The 17,495-nt window shown below is 37.4% G+C and overlaps 1 protein-coding gene across 3 annotated transcripts in view; it reads right to left on the reverse strand.

Moving 5' to 3' along the window:
* Positions 1 to 848: 848 nt before the first annotated feature.
* Positions 849 to 17,495, reverse strand: part of NR1H4 (nuclear receptor subfamily 1 group H member 4) — a 35,723-nt gene continuing 19,076 nt past the window's right edge. For all 3 annotated transcript variants that reach the window (XM_074901463.1, XM_074901464.1, XM_074901466.1), the window contains 6 exons: positions 15,050 to 15,183; positions 14,425 to 14,523; positions 13,209 to 13,308; positions 11,599 to 11,745; positions 2,403 to 2,516; positions 849 to 1,087 (listed from right to left, as the gene is read on the reverse strand). In XM_074901463.1, the coding sequence (XP_074757564.1) occupies positions 849 to 1,087; positions 2,403 to 2,516; positions 11,599 to 11,745; positions 13,209 to 13,308; positions 14,425 to 14,523; positions 15,050 to 15,183 (833 nt within the window). The remainder of the gene's footprint in view (positions 1,088 to 2,402; positions 2,517 to 11,598; positions 11,746 to 13,208; positions 13,309 to 14,424; positions 14,524 to 15,049; positions 15,184 to 17,495) is intronic.

The following is a 17,495-nucleotide window of genomic DNA, read 5'->3' on the forward strand; positions in this document are numbered from 1 at the left end:
CTGCTTGGAGCACGACGGGGCCGGCACATCCGTGTCCCAGCCGCCTGGTTTCCAGTTGCTGGGAGCAGACCCAGGCACAAGAAACCCACCCACCCTGCCTACAGCCCCTGTTGGCGTCAGGGAGCCCGCCCCGCCACACGCAGCATCCCGCACATTTGCCTGTTTTGGGGATGTTGCTGATGGTGTTTTTCAGAGGCACTAAGCACCAACAGTCAAAATAACCCATGATACACCTTCACAAAGCACAGAGACTGTATAATTTTTACTTTGAAATAATAATGCAAATGAAGTTACATGTCTATATTGTGAAAAGGGATTTTTTTTTTGTCTGTGTGTCTTTTTCCATTACATAAATTTTCATCTTCTGAAGAAATAATGGCTTGCACATCTTACGTGAACACATTTCACAGCTGAACAGGAAATGACTAGCATTAACCATTTCAGCTGCCTTATTACCTTAAATATCTGGAATACCTTTTTTAGTGGAAGCCAAGCACAAAAACACTGCCATGAAAAACTATGAATGGAAACTTGTATTTCTCCATTTGTCAAGAGGAACTGTAACTGCAATCAGCTTAATCACAGCAGGAATTAACAGGGTTCCTCTGTGGAGCTAGCAGACTCTTTCTGATCAGAGAATATAAATACAGAGAAAGTTATACTCGTGTGAAGATCCGATAGCTACACAATATTCTGTGTATAGTGAACAAAATGACTTTTATGAATCCATGGCATGTTTCTATAAAAATGCAATAAAGAAAATTTAATGTACTGTGGGATATTTTTCTATGAAAATAATGGCCACGCGGTCCTTTAAAAAATATTTATCCTAAAATAAGAAGTCTCCATCACTGCACATCCCAGATCTCACAGAGAAGAGGTGTGAATTTGTGATCATTCACTCTCCATGACATCAGCATCTCTGCGTGATGATGGTTAAATGTCCTTAACTCTGTAAGACGACCCAGAAGACATGCAAAGTGTTGAGGGTTATCCGGGTGGTGAAGTTTGCAGAATTTCTGTAGAATATCCAGCAGGGGTTCTTGAAGCCTTTCCACAGACTCTCTGTCCTTTATGTACTGTCGATCTGGTTATGGTTTTGAAAGAAAAGAAGTAATTAGCAAATACTCTGATACAACGTCAATATTTACACTGATAAATGAACATTAAAATATTCAAATATTTGCACTGGGCACTGATGCTTACGCCTACCAAGAATATTTATTTTCAAATTAAGGGACAATAAAAATGCTTAACATTGTATTTTTGATAGGGGGTTTTCATGAAGGCTTCCCACTTCTAGCTAGGGAAAACTATCAACTTCTTCAAAAACGGAAGAGTTTTAACTCATGTTTCTCTGCGGTTTTATCATCATCTCCCCATGCAGTTCTGCCCCTGAGTCAGCCCTGTGATGCACTGCAACAACTGAGCAGCACAGCATAAGTTCCTGGAGGTGGAGTACAACTGGTGAATTTGCCTGGTAGAGAAGAATGTACGTGCAGATCACCAGGGACAAATCAAACATCTTCATCCTCAGATGAAATTTCTTCATTAGAAAATACTTGTCTTTTTATTTTGTTTATATGGAAGTATGTGTTTGGGTATTTGGAGAGGGGGAAAGAGAGGAGGATGGGGGTTTTGTCACTGAAATTTTCAGCATAAAAAAAATTTCCTGAGCCACACTGACTCAAAGAGTGATGGAATTGCTTCACCTTCCCATCTCCTGTGAAACCTTATTTGGAAACCTGTGTCTGTCTTTTGTCCTGAAGCATCAGGCTTCCCTCATTCCTATGATGGTGATTTTGTTTGAGGCACTATACAATTTCTCTGTATTTTGTAGGCAAAGCTGGTTTTGTGTTGTTAAAGAATTAGTCTTTATAGCAAAGCCTGTAATCAGGGCTATTGCTATTATCCCAATACTTCTGAAGTTCAGTTTCAACACTTGGTAGTCAAGAGGGCAACTTGCTGCTGTCCTTCTGCTCTTGTCAGCTGGTGTTTGTTCAGTAAAGGCTGAAGACCTTCACTGCCATTCTCTGTTCTAAGTTATAGTGTTTCCCAATTCCCCTCTAAAAAATGTAACATTCCACAATGGCCTGTAGTGATGTGAATGTAACCACCTCTGGGATTTTCTGAAGGAAGAAGCCTGTCGTGCTAAGCAGTGAAGAGATACCAGTAATGATTTTAAACAGGGCATTTATGCACTTTTCTTCCTTGTATGCAAAACCAGATGGTGTAGCAGGACATTGGGAGTTTGGATTTTTGTGCTTGTTTTCTGGTTTAACTATTGAATATACTGAATATGCATGTACATTCACTTACTTTCACAGAATGTAAGTCTCAGGTCACACTCCTCAAACTTTCTTTCCAAAACCACTAATATTTAATTTTGGATGAGAAGTTACCTGGCGACAGGATAACTATGGCTGTCAGCAGCGCATATTCTTCTTGTGTCATCTTCAACTCTCCAATACTTTTATGAAAATTAAACATGGGAGTTATGAATTCATCTGAGATACCTGTGAGAGAAAAAGAATGTTATTTTAAAATTATTGACATAATCTGGTTTATTGCTATAGAGCAATTATTTAGTATTTGAAACCTTGACCATCTTGGTGGGAGAAATTTGCTACACAAATGAGGCCTGATGCAAGACAATTAGTTTCAGAAGTGCAAGCACATTCTTGTTTTCCAGATCAGAGTAGAAACAGGCAAGCACTGGCCATTTATTTTCGTATGGTTTCAAGGTCTGTCTTTCAAGCGATTCTTTTTCTGCTACAGGTTTGTCTCTGTCTATCTCTCCAGGACAAGTCTCATGTGAGTTTTTCTTCCTGTCTGCTAATATTCTAGCTGTCTTCTGTTTCCAGGATGCACAGTTTGTGAAACAGTCACCCTGTTCCCTATCTTTACATTAGTTATATGGAAACCTCTCAGGGTGTATGATTTAATTCTAGCCTAACTCTACAGCTAACTGCCTTGGGCAGTTGCTTCAGTTGTCTCCATAAAGAGACTTAATTGCTCCTTCTTTGTAGCCTGAAACTTTAGCTAGGTCTAGGTTTACCTGTAGTCCAAGATCAACTTGCTTGCAATTACTACTACCTTAAAGCATAAACTAGCGTTATTATAAAGTACAGAGCCATAAATAATTAAAATCCATCCCAATTTAAGGATGGGATCATGTGATTCTCTCACCACCAGTGAAACCCTTTGGGGTTACCAAACTGCGGCAGGCTGATGGGGCTTCCTCTTACCGACTGTGTCATTAGGTCACGATGTTCTTACTTAGCCTTAAATTACAGATATACTCCATTCTGCTTTTTGGTGTAAAAGAGAAGTAGGTCCTGTGACATCAAATGGTTTTTATTTTAAATGGTGTGTGAGTCACTCAGAGCAGCTACTAGTCAGTTGGCAATGGCTGCTTGAACTCTGAAGCGGTCTAGACATCCAGACCAGTGGTTCTGGAGCAAGAGACTTTTGGCCTTCCTTAGCTGAAAGGATGGAAACCTCTTTTGTTCCTGCAGCTGAGGGCCGTAGGGTTTCTTGTCATTTCACTCTTAATTCTGGACTGTTCTAGGAGAAGCCTTTGTAACTTGGTGTGGAAACCGCATGAAATAATGCAGTTTTGAGCGGTGAATGTAACACAAAGCTGAAGTCCAGGACTGATGAGGTTTGGAGTGCCTCCAGTAGGGGAAATTAAAAATGAAACTCGGCAGGTGGAACTCAAAGAAAGGAAACATGAAGTCACTTGATTTAACTACGACACATTTTGCTGTGACAGTGAGAACTTAACTTCAATCAGTGGAATAGTTTTGTGTCCCAACAGTGAAAGTATGGTCTTGCAGGGTGTGATTTATTTTGTGGCTGAACCATGTGTTTAAACATGTAGCATGAACTATCTGTGTTAACCATGTGTTTAAACATGTAGCATGAACTATCTGTGTTCACTTCAGATTACAAACGACGAATCTTGTTTTTGTAACAAGTTCAACACTATTGAGAAGAGTCTAAGATTAAGTTAATTAAGCAGATATATATATGTGATGTAGGTCAGCTCATCCCGTGGCAGGAGGTAACACAGCTGGAGTTTTACACAGAGCAAACAAGAGTCATGTAACGCTTGTTATTGCTAACTTTTGGGGAACCGCCTGTCTCTCTCTTGGGAAGTTTTAAATGCCAAAGTTCCTTACAAGATGATATATGTAAGGAACATATATGACACACCAAAGTCTTAAGGTTTACATGTCTCTAGAAGAGATTCATAGACAAGAAAGAAAAAGTCTAGCTGAGCCCTAAAGCAGAGCAAATTAATTCCTTTCGTGGAAGTGAATAGCTTAGCAATGACATGAGAAAAGTCCAAGACAAACTGAATATTTTTAGAAGTCTCTGCGCAAGGTAGCACACCACTCAGCACAATCATCTTGGCAGCAGACAGGAAATGGGAGGAAGTGGGCTGTGAGTAAGACTCCAGTCATTTGTTTCTCATATTCATAATTTAATTTTTTTTTCACTTTTTTTTGGGGTCAGGTTAGTTTTCAGCTGGATGAATTCATTGTTTTGTTGACCACAAAGCTCCTCAAGTCCTACTGTCAGTATAGCAGAAGTGGGATGAAAATTATGCTTGTGAACAGGGTGTGGAATAACTAATTCAGGTCCTCACTGGTCCAGGCAGTGTATAAGCATGCAGTGAAACAATCCTTGCCCCAGAAGGCTTATAATTTAACATTAAGAAACTAAAGCATGGATGACTGAAACAAAGAATGAATATAGATGTGGAAGCAAATGAAATTATAGTAGAGAGCTTCTCTGCATTTCTGTACTCCAAACAGAGAAATAAAACAAAACAGAAGAGGGGAAAGGGAGTAAAAATGGGATGTTTCAGCAATGCAACTGATTTTTACTGCTTTTACTAAAGAGAACAAAACTTTGCAATCTTTAAACAGATATATGTCGCGAGACAATTATGAATGAAACGATGCAAAATGAACAATTTTGAGACTAGGATAATGGAATTTTTTCTTGGTTACTACTTTCACCCTCATGCATCTGTGCTGGAGCTTCTATTACTTCATCATCCTATATACATGTTACAGAAACTGCTGTTCCATCACAAGAGGGGGCTGTTTTCTAATATGATTGAAAATGCTACAGTTGGATTTAATAAACTCCACCAGGAAGCAAAAAAACAGGAAACAGATGTTTGTAGTTTTTGCTTTTTTTGTTATCTACTGTCCAAGATGTTGTCACTTCAATTCCAGTTATCAAAGAAAGAATTAAAGGCAATTAGGTGGTTGTAAGTGGAAAGGCTAAAGGAGAAATGAATTATATGTTTTCAAATGTCACTGTTACAAATCATGCTCCAAGAAGGAAAAAAAATCAAATAGAAAAAGTTATATTTCTGGCCTCACTGAGAACAGAAAAGTTAGCTCCATGTAACCCTCTTTATTTAGATCAGACAGGAGCCACGCACAGTACTGTGTCAGTTAGGCAGAGCTTCCGGGTCAATGTTAATGGTGCCTCCTTCTTAACTTTTTTCCAAAAAGGTTTCAAAAACATTGTTTCATGCAGCATTATGCATGCTCCTCCTTCATGTTGCATTGTGCATCATTTTGAAGTACACAGATTTCTACCTAACCTCTATCATTTGTGGAAGATACTCCAGTTCATTTGACTGATTTCGCTATGTTAATGCACAACTGGTTGTAAACCTCAGAGTAGTCAATGGGAGATACTCTCTTTACTGAGCATTAGGCTGGAGCAGATTTAAACCCATAAGCATTATTCATTCAGCACCCCTTACTTGCACATTTTCATTCCTATCTGTAGCTCAAGACACAGCATTGTTTCAGACCTCACCTTTTTTAGGGTTTTGTTCCTATGATTTCTCTCTGAAGGTAAGATGACTTGCTTTCATAAGGTTTGCAGTTCCAGGCCATAAATAATTACCTGGTTAATGTAATCCTGGAATAGATGTTTCTACTGTCATATCGAGTCAGTATTGCCAGGTTTTTGAGATAGTATTCTGTGTTCTATTTTGGCTGTTCAGTAAAACTGAATAGAATCTTGCAAGAAAAAAGCTTGAGAGTCAGTACTAATTAACAGTAACTAGCACTGTGTGATTAATATGGATAAAGAGATCTTCTTTTCGTGATAAACATGGAGGTGCCAGTGGATACGAAATAAAGGGCATATTAATAGCTGTTTTATGAAAATAAAATAATTACTTGAAAAATTATATCTTTCACAGTGTTTCATCTACCAGAACTGCTTTCCATTCTGCTTATGAGTGATCCCTTCTAAGCTATTCAAATCCATCACTGGCTCTTTAAACACTGACCAAGTTCACCCTATTGATGTTGAAAGCTGAAAAGGGGAAAATCTAACCAGTAGAGAAGATACACCAGAGCATGGGCACATGACATAATTTGTAGAGGTTAAATGGCTGACTTAAATGAGAGGTTAGCATGTGCCAAGAACTCACAATCCGGATAGCAAAAATCCATCTTCTCAAAAGCAATCAATAGGACCACTGTGAAGCTATCATTGCAAGCAAAGCAACCTTAATTAAAAACAAAAAAACAAACAAAAAAACCAAACCCCAAAGCCAACCAAACCAAACCTGCAAGGAGGATACAAATGACATTGCCACGGACCATCCTTTGGCAGTGGCCTGGGTGCCTGCAGTTGGGAGAGAAGTGCAGTCTGGCACACAGCAGCAGCATCTGCACTGCCTTGAGCTAGTCTTTATAGGTCGAATCTAAATAAGCTTTTAGTCTGGAGAAGCACACTTATGCAGAATAAAAGACATTGGATCTCCTGACATCTGTTCTTTTTTTCATGGGTATAAATTAACTCTGTAGATACCATTTAAACACTTTTAACAATTTAATTTGTAACTCAGAAACATGGCACTGGCTAACTCGGTGTGGGAGATTGTGCAGGACCATATATAAACAGAAAAGCTCTTTCCTATAGCCTTCAATTTAAAGTGGTTCAAATTTCTAAATGTTTTGGACAGTGCACCAGTTTTGGGTCAAGTCACAGGATGGTAAGTGTCTCCTTCCATGTGGATGTACATGACTATTTGGAGGGTTAGACACTTGGGACTCACAGTGAAGATCATTTCATGTTGTTTCTCTGCAAAAACCACAGCGCAATGGGGTTTTGAAGTACCACTGTTACTCAGTACTAATAATCAAATAATAAAAGCCGAAGGCAGTGGAAGTGATTAGGTATCCATTGTTCTGGTGTCAAATTTTGCCTTTGGTTGCAGGAGTCTCTTGTCCAAATCAATGGAACTTTGTATCCCACATTCAAGGGCAAAAGGTGGCCTCTTGCCAGTGCTTTGAAATTCTGGCTATTTCTTTTTTCCTTTGATCCTGCTGTACTTCAGCGCCTGTAACCCATCCAGGAAGACAACAGTATATTTCACAATGTCAGGTGTCCTGCTGCCAACTGAAAATTTGGGTCCAGATTCTTCCATTTCTGTCCATATCAGGCAGTATCTCATTCCCCAATACTGAAATTAGTAGAACTGCTCTGTAGAATAAAATGATTAAATAAAAATCTGTGTCTTTTCATGATCACTGAAAGCCAGTGTCCTTAGGAAAAAAAGATATAAATGCTGACTGAGAAAATATTCAGTATCTCAGTACTGTTTTTTAAAAATATCGTACTGCTCAGTAATGGGGAGAATTTGCTTTCAAAATAACAGAAAGAAACTAAGCATTAAATTACTTGGATGTCAGCCTTTCACAAAATGAGTCAATCAGTCACAAGGTGGTGTATGTGTAGTGAAGTATCAAATAAGATGAGTAAGTGGCACAAGCTCTCATTAATATTAAACAAAATGTCTGTATTTCTCATTAAGAATTTCAGTCTCAGGAGCAGCTAATGAAAGAATTTCCATAACACCTTATGGAGAAAGACCATCAGAGCACAAACAAAGGCAGGCATTGAGATACACCAGGACTTGAGCAATATGCTCAATCTAAGAAATAAAAATACATCTCATCAGCATGAGAAAAAAAATGAATGCAGCTAATGCTCAAAGGTCATCACCACCAGATCTCTGGCTTCTTTATCAGGAAAAAAAAAAATATCCGTTCCATACAATCAATCCAAGGAAGGCATAAATATTAATAGATGAGAGCAGCTTCGAAGTGGACATGGTGGCAGGTGATAAAAATCTGGACAGCTTGTGCCTTTTAGGGAGGATCCCCACCTCCCTCACTGATTTTATGGATACAGACATCAAGGTTTGACAATAGGGCTTATGTGACATTCAGAAATTTTTCTGCACCTAAAAATATGTTGACAGAAGTTCTGACTAACAGCAGTCATTTATGGCTGATGACCTGACAGTGTTTAGGATCTCACTAGGAGCCATAATTAATCCCGATGCTTCTTCTTCTTCATTCATTACCTATAAATTTAATTTCTAAACTCACCTAACTCATTGCATTTCCTCTGCTGCTCTCTATGGTCTTTGCAGGGTGTTTCCATTTGCTGCATTTAGTCTTCGTTTTCAGTGAGATGTATGTAAAAAACAAAATCCCTATCTCCAAATTTATGTGTAATTCTCTTGGGTTTTCTCCTTTAACTTCGGTTTAATCTCTTCTGACCTGTCTTACCTCTTGAACATGATAATGACCAACTGCAGCTTTTAGTAGCATTTGTCCTTGCTGGCTAAGGCTAGAAGAAGCTGCTTAGGTTTCTACCCTAATATCACATTTCTTACAGGTTATTATTCAACCTAGAGGCCTGGTGTTGAGTCCTATGACATGCAGGGATGTGAACTGTGTATTTAGTATTTTTGAAAGCTGTATGTGTAAGCAGTGATAACAGAATAATTTGGATGCATGCTTTTCATTTTGTTTCGACCCAAGACACCTGAAAATGACCAGGATTTAAACCACAAAAATAAGCTGTTTCAGTAGTAGATATTTTTAAACAATTTGAAATTATTCAATTTGTCTAAACATGTAATTCTGGAATTTATCCTAAACTAAGACAAAATGTGCAGAAAAATTGCACCAATGCAGGCTCTTAAAGTCAAACTAAAAAACACAGGTAGCATGTGTGATAATGAACAGGATTCCTCTGAAAATTCAGTGAACACTGAGAAATACACTTGGGAAACATGGGAGAGTCAAACCTATCTAGTAAAAGTCCTTCCTCTTATAAACCAATCTGCGTGCATTGTTTTCAGTGCGAGGAAATGATAGTGACAGGCAGTTACCAGTACTGAAACCATAGGAAGAGGGGCATTTAAAAAACACATTTAAGTCTTTTCATGAAAGGGACATTGCCAGGTTGACAGATAGGCTTTAGCAATGTTAGTCCAAAATGTGAGACTCTGGAAATTTTGAGTGACATCTAGGAGCACTGGCAACAACAATTAAGTTAAAATTGCTACAAATGTAAAGATTTACAAGTGGCTTTTGTTGTTTACTGTCACAGCCCCATTAAATGCATCCAGGGAAACTGTTTTTAAGTAGGCTTGAATTTGCACACACTGGAGAAAGAAAACACATGGAAAAGGGTGTTTTGTCCTGTATTCTGGCTGTTAATAGAAGAAAAGAATGCAGCCAGCAGCAAATAAACTGGATTATTCTCCTGTAATATAGGGAGAGAGAAATTCTGGCTGCAGTATGTCCCCAACTTGATCCTGGCTTGAGGGAAGATGTTTGGAGAGCCTTTTCCAAGAGCAATAAGGTATATATGTGTATATATATGCACCAAAAAATTATTGTGTTTCATTCCTTGGGAACTACTCAGCCCAGGTTTTCTTCTGATCCAGAACTAATTTTTAATTTACTTTAGAGGGTTTATTTCTCCACAAAAAAAAAAAAAAAAAAAAAAAGAATTGCAGGAAAATTTCCTTTGGAATAAATAATACCACATTTTAATCATTACTTGTCTGGAAATTTTCTTCTACACAAAATGCTGTTTTTAAAAATCTGTATCATGACAGGTAAATATTGCTGCAGGATACAATGTCATATTCCAGCTACTCATGTTATGATATGAAATGCTACCTTTAAGTCTAGTACAAACTTGCAAAGAATAATATTGCATCTCGTCTGGACTCAATAGTTGCAAAGAATTAACAGGCTATTTTAAAATTATGAGTAAGGGAAAAATTATTGTTATGATATAATGGCTTATGCAATGTTCTGGATCAAAGTATTTCCTGCTTCTATTTTTTATGAACAGATGACACCTTGAACAAGAAGGTTAATACTCATGGATAGATTAGAGGAGAGAAGCTTTCAGTAACCGTGTATTCATAAGGATTCATTTCTCTAAGACCTATTTCTATCAAAAATGTAGGTTATAATCCAATAGAAAGATCTCTTAATGAAGATATTTGGATCCACAACAACACATTACAATTTCCAGGAAATATTTCTGGCCTTCTTGGTATACTTCTCTGTCTGGACAACCTGGGCCAGAAGCCATTCATATCACTCTGGAAGTCACCATTTCCAGTCCATCATACAATAGCCTCTTATAGTAAGTCAAAATGAAAGAAATATAAAAAATTGCAAAATAGAAACCTAGAAATGAGTGTGCTAAGGTAAACTAAATACATAACTTCAGCAAGTTAGTTATTCTTATCTTTCCTAACTCCTTTTCAGGATTTCTAATGTATTGGCTTAATTTTGTTAATTGGCTTAATTTTGCTACTACATCAGTAGTACCTTCTCATTACTGATTTTAAGAGTTTCAGAACTGAGTTCAAGCCTGTTTCTATGACTAATATTGAGGTTAAACATTCTCCTGTCTATTCTCCTGACTATTAAGAAGGAAGGCCAGAAGTCAGAATCTACAGACAGACTTTGATTCAGAATTGTTGTCACATTTGAATTTTGAATGATAGGTAGCTGAAGGTTGGATAAAGTTTGCTGGTCAATCCAGAAAAAAGGCAACTCATTGAGTATTGTATCAGTGGAGCACAAAGAATACCAAACAATGCAAAACATGACCTTGCCTTCTTTAAGGAACAATGTCCAGCCCTGTTTGGCCTTTCATAATTATTAAAAATTATGTCTAGAATGAATAGACTTTATCATAGCCACTGAGCCTTTGATGGACCTTCGGAAGCAGAAAACATACTGTGAACATGTCATGTTTATATTCTTCTGTGCACCTTGTGCAGTGGGATTCGATTTTACCAAATTGACCCTAAGAATAGGTGGTTCCCTTCAGTCATCTCCAGTAACATCCTAAAACCTTTTTTTTCTTTCTTCCTTGTAGTGATTGCCTTTGAAAACATAAATATTGATAATTTTTGTTAATAATTTGAGATGCTGGTAGTTCTTCTTAATCTGCTTATATGCTTATCATTGGAGACTTGTGCTGAGTTTATTTAGTATGGCATTATTCATAGTACTTGCAATGTATTTATAAATAAACCTTTACCTTATGACCTTTAGACTGAAGGCTGAGTTAGATTTGTTCCAGTTAATATAAAGAACAACATTCAGATAAACCTGTTACAGTGCTAATAAACAATTTTACTAGCTTTCCAAGGGCAAAACACTGACACAGAAGTGCAATGGTGTGGTTTGTTTTTACCTCATTAAACAAGATACTTACCACTGTTGCGAATTCTTTCTTCTAAAAGGGCAGTATGTCCTGTAGGAAGTTTCCTACTGAAGATCTCAGCTGAACGGAGGAACATGGCTTCTACTGCTGAGCCCTTCAGCAAAGCAATCTGATCTTCATGATCAAGGGTTTGGAAACCTGGGGTGATGTTAGAGATAAGTAAGGCACCAACAGAAAAGTCCTGGCAACTTTCTATCCTGAAGTTTTTGCAGATGCTACACATCTGTGTAACCTTGATGTTGACGTAAGTAGGGTTACCAAGTGCTGCAGAAATTGAAACCCGGATTCCAGAAGATGAAAGATTTTTGACCTCACTGAAGTTCATGAACATTAGACTTGTGTTTCAGTGTTCATGGTACTTTAAGAGGAACACAATAAGCAAAATCTAGTGGCGTAGAATAACCAAGAGTAGGGATTTTGTCTAACATCTTCTGCCATATTTCCACCCAAGCTCTCTGTATGACTCTCCCACTGCCATGCTGCTTTCAGCCCTTTCCATGCTCTGATGGCAAAAATCAGCATTTGAAGCATCTAATTTTAAATATTTCACCTTGCATTTGGACTAATATAATATCACATAGAGGCTTCCTGCTGTGTTTTAAATATGCATTTCTCTTTTTGGAGGGGAAAGATTCTAAAACCCACTGAAAAAATGAGGAAAAATTTGATAACTTGTGTGAATACGAAGAACAGGGAGATGAAGATCATGGTAAATTCTCCTTGTACTTGCCAAGGCAGGTACCCACCTTATACCCTGATTCTGTGAGGAAGCACAGTAAAAGATAAAGTAGACAATGAAGCAAGAAGGTGATGAATCCTGGCAGATGTACTCTAAGTCAACACTGAAAATAGTAGATTATTCAGTTATAAATCTCCTCCTTTATTCATTTTCTGTGAGCCAGTATCCCAGTTAGCATGATAAATATAGTTACAGCTGCAGTGCTAGTCTTTGAAGCAAAACTGTAACACACAGAGGAAGTGATGATATTATGGGAGTACCAGGAAAATAATGTTTTCATACAGCTAAGCATTACAATGCACCTTCCTTAACTATAAGTAACCTGCACCATAACCATTGTTCACTCTTGAGGTAACATCTATTTGGGAGTTAAAAAAATACTAATGATAAACTCAGGTTTTCAGTGATGTCCATGACACACCATGCAAAGACCATAAATATTGGTGCCACCAGCTAGGGAAAGTTCTTGTTTAGGAATCACAATTCAGTGGATGTCATGACCTAGAGACTTTGCTAGAAAGCAGCAAAGAGAGTGAAGCAGAGTCTTGCAATTGTTAGTGGTAATTTAGAGGCAGACTATTTGTCATTGCAGTGATACATGAAAATAAAATCTCTGGAGATACAACCCCTCCTCTGAGCATTTTTTTCTGTAAATAGGTAAAGATTGTCACATCTCAGAGTGGCAGAGTTTGAATTATTCAACATATTATTTCTCTTTAGACATTTCCTGAAGAATGCATATGTGTTAGAGAAGGTGGCATTTTTGTATAGTCTTCAAACTGTACACAACAATCACCAAATGGCAACTGAAAGGCATGTAAACTTTGCAATAACAAAATTTGCTCCAAGATACTGGATATACCTGGTAGTTTTTTAGTGAATTCCACGAGAACCTGCACGTGACTGGTAGCCATTTCTGTTAAAATCAGAAAATTTCCTTCAGCACTGAATTCCTCATGTAACTGTTAAACCAAACAAAATCTGTTAATATTCATTGTCACTTCACATTTAAGAGCATAAAATGCAAGAATTATTAGAGCGGATGAGGCAGGAAGAGGTCCATCTACCATTGTAATTTGTCTCCAATTGTTGCCAAAAAAGGTTGCTTTGTAAGGCAATGTAAGAAGTTAAAGAAGTAGACATATTTCCTCTGGAATATGTGTCTCACTTCCAATGTCATGTCTTCAATCAAAGATTTAGGCATTTCTTGAGTTAGAAGTTCTATGCATATCATAATATTTAACCAAAAGCCTTGTTATTAATGAATTTGTCTATTTCTTTTTTTAATATATTTTTTGTTTTGACCTCCTCAACTTCCTATTGAAATAAATTCCACGAGTTAGTTATGGGTTATTCAATCCTCCCCCTGCAAATGTCTTCCTTTTGGTTTTCAAAGTTGATGACTTAGTAAATTATTTTCTACGGTCATTTTGGTTTTGTGGTTTGTTGGTTTTTGTTTGGTTTTGTTTGTTGTGGGGTTTTTTAAGATTGAACATGACAGGTTTTTTTTAAAAAAAAAACTCTTTTAAACCCTTTTTTTCTTCTCCGTGTTTCACAAACTTTACCATCCTATCATGAGAACTGGGAGCTCTTAAAGAGAAAACAGAACCTCTAGAAAGTAAAGGGGAAAAGGAAAGAAGAGAGGATGAAATAAAAATTCAAACCTGGAAAATGTTTGGTATTTGTGTTAAAAAAAAAGAGAAATATTTTCAAGCTTTCAGTCTGGTGTCTTTATAGAAAGGAAGCTTGGCTTCGAGTCCAACTCAAATCACTGCCCATACTGAGAGTGCAAAAAACAAAGCTCCAATCAGCAAAGGTTAGATTTGAGCATAAAAATGTATTTCCAGAGTTGAAAGCTTTTTCTTAGCATTTAAGTTTGATAAATAAAGATGTGGTCTAACTGTTGACTGAATGGAAGAGATTCTGCCTCACTTACAGCATGTTTTAACTGTAAGCTTTGACCCATAGTTTGCTTTGCTATTTACTACACCCTCTTATGCTGAGTACCAATATTTTCTGCTGTGTAATCCTCAGCTTCATTATCCACATCTCAAAAATTAATTAATCAATGCACTTACTAGTTTTTTTGACACCTCCTGTGGTATTTGCTGTTTACTGTATGAATCCATGATGTAATCAAGAAGGTTCTGCTGTTCTGGGGTAAATTCTACTTTCTCCTATACTGGCAAAAAAAAAAAGCCCGTCATGAAATGCAATCATAGAAATCATCTTGCATCTCTTGCTTTAGGCAAAACCTATACACCTATTTCTCACACTTGGAGACTGAGCAGACAAAAGGTTTGCTTGTCACTGAGGCTGGTATAGAAGTATACAGAAGAGACATGTGTAATGCTTCTAAACTGCATGAGTTTGTGTGGTTTATTATTAGAAATAAAGAAATGTTTAGCAAATAACTAGGTATGTTCAAACTTTAATATCACACCTCATTGTATGTGATATATACCTGACATATGTATCACAGAAAAAATACTTTATGAGTTTTATAGATGATTTACTGAGTTTTGACTAAAAATATCAGAACTACTTCTATACTCAAACTATTTCCTTGACTTGGTGGGAGATGGAGTTTTAATTAATACAGACAGGTCCAGCGAGTTTGCGAGTATTCTATATTCACTGTTCTAGCCACATTTAGCTCAAACATCACCACTACTGTACAAACCATTACAAGAATTTTCTTACCCTATATATTTTAGTTGTAGATGTCACTTGTTTCATGTCATGGCCTTCATTATCTTCACTGACTGTCTGATCTGAGGGCTGTTTCACATTTTTCCGTAGCCTTTTTGACTTGCACTGTATTTCTGTTAACAGACCTAGAACACAAAATACAACAGATAGCAATTGGATTTATATATGCCACAGGCAGTGAATAGGTACATAAACATGCCCATGAACACCCTTTACACTAACAAACCCACTTACCTGTTCAGATAATTTCTTGAATGTGTCATTATCTTTGGATGTGAGTCTAATGAGACATACAAAGTACACACTAATGAGTAGTCTAGCCCAGCAGGAGCCCATCTGCAGAGCAGAACAGTTGGTTCTGGTGACCCAGCATCCACACAGTGTGCATGTCAGGAAACTTGCTTTGGACCAGCTCTAATCTGGTTTTACAGACAGAAAACCCGTTAGTGATGGGAGTTTGCTGAAGTGTGTCTTTGGTTGAGTTTCATCCAAAAGAAAACTCCTTCATGTGCTCCAAGACCCCAACCAAACCACAATAAATGGGAAAAATTGGAAGGCTGTCATCAGAAGTGTCCTCATCTGATCCAAAACAGTAATCAGGGTGCAGCTGTTCTTACACAAAGGGCACTGGATATGTTCAATAATCTTTAAGCAATATTATGGCTTTAGTGAAGAATCTTCTCACAGAAAGCCCTCAGAAGAGAGGACTCTAGAGGTTTAGCCATTACAGTGTCACTAAACAGATAGACCAACAGTTGAAAATGTAGGCTCAGAAGTAACTCAGGCTGGCAAATGTACCTTTAAAATGTATTTATTCAAAATGTTACCCAGCTGGTCTTGCTATTTTGCATTTCATTGTATTTGAGGACTGAATAAAGCCCTGGTTTTACTATAGTGTTTCACTTGCCCTAATGAAAGGATTTTTGCATTTGTGGATTTTTTTTGTTTTAGACTATGATTTCAGTACCTTGAACCAGGGAGCATCCTTGGGTGGATGTCATAAAAACTAGCAATTTACTTGTGCTAACTAAAGAAAGGGACAGTAGGTACCCTACACAACCTATGGAAGACAGCCAGAAAGTACAAACGAAAAAGTAAACAACTAAGTATTAATCTAAAAGTAAACCTATCAGCATAGGACTTTAAAAAATTTTTTTCTCCTCTTTTTTTTTTTTTTTTTGAGCTTCTTTCAAGTATCCTTCACATACTTCACCTTTGAAAATGCAGAGCAGGAAAAGAGTCTCATTCAGTGATTATATGATGGTGGAGGAAGATACCGTGAAACCAGTGAATTTCATTGTGAATGTTTTTAATTTCCTGTTTAAGCACTATATAAAATAACCTACCTGAACCGCTGAGAAAAGAGGAAATTTACATGATTAGAATAAGACCTGCAAATAATACCTTGAAAGGCGGGAATAGGAATGATGGAGATAATAATTGGTATCGAGCCACGTAAATTGTGCTGCCACACAGCATCATAGATTTCTTTTTGTAAATTATTCAGTGCATCCTTTGGTGATGTTAATGGGCTTTTACTGTTTTCCACTAGCTTAGAATCTGGTCTACTACCTTCCCAAGGAAAATTTGGTTTACATTTGCCTTAAGCAGTTAGACAAAATTTTCTCATGCTTCCTGCAACTTAGTAGCACCTTAACATCTTATTCTGTCTCCGTTTACATCAGCTGGAAAACTCATGTGAGAGACAGGACTTTATTTTTACCTCAGAGATAGCTAGGTTTCAATGGTTATTATCTTCCAGGAAGAGTGGCAGAACCTGGGTCTTCCCTAGGTAGGCATTTCACCCAAGAAACTTGCAGTTTATATCAAAATAACAGCAAATGACTGAAATTGATGGTTAGTAATTTTGGTCTGCATGTGGTTTCTGTATAAAGGGCAGGAGTAGGATTGTTGAGTATCTGTGCCATAAATATTTATAAGACTTTTACGTCCTTGTTCGGTGTGAAAAAAAGAATCCACAAACCTTGCAATTACAATCCTACAAAGTGAGTAAGTGAAACAAAGTTCAAGGTAACCTTTTGTTTCCTAGCCATTTTTTTTTTTCCAAATAAATGATCTATACTACTAGAAGCTTCATGTTTTACTGTCCTGGATCACCTTGAACTAAAAGCAATTGTACAGCACACTCCTACTTAAAAGCCATTAAATAGTACCTTGCCAAACATCCTCATTGCAGTGCATTAGAGCATGCTTATGGTTAAGTCATGAGCAACACAAGATACCCAGTGTTTCCATTCCAGAGGGAGTGTCAGGTGGCAGTGGCACTTGCTGGCTTTTATTTCACATATGCCAGTTTGTGAAAATGATAGGCCAGTTTAAAAGTTTCATGTGGGCCCAGTCAGTATTATTTACGCTGACCTATTTTTTTCAGTGATGGGTTGGGTTTTTATTGTACTGAGTCACTCACGCTATTTTG

The sequence above is a fragment of the Athene noctua genome, chromosome 3 (assembly GCF_965140245.1).
Source record: "Athene noctua chromosome 3, bAthNoc1.hap1.1, whole genome shotgun sequence".
Lineage (NCBI taxonomy): Eukaryota > Metazoa > Chordata > Aves > Strigiformes > Strigidae > Athene > Athene noctua.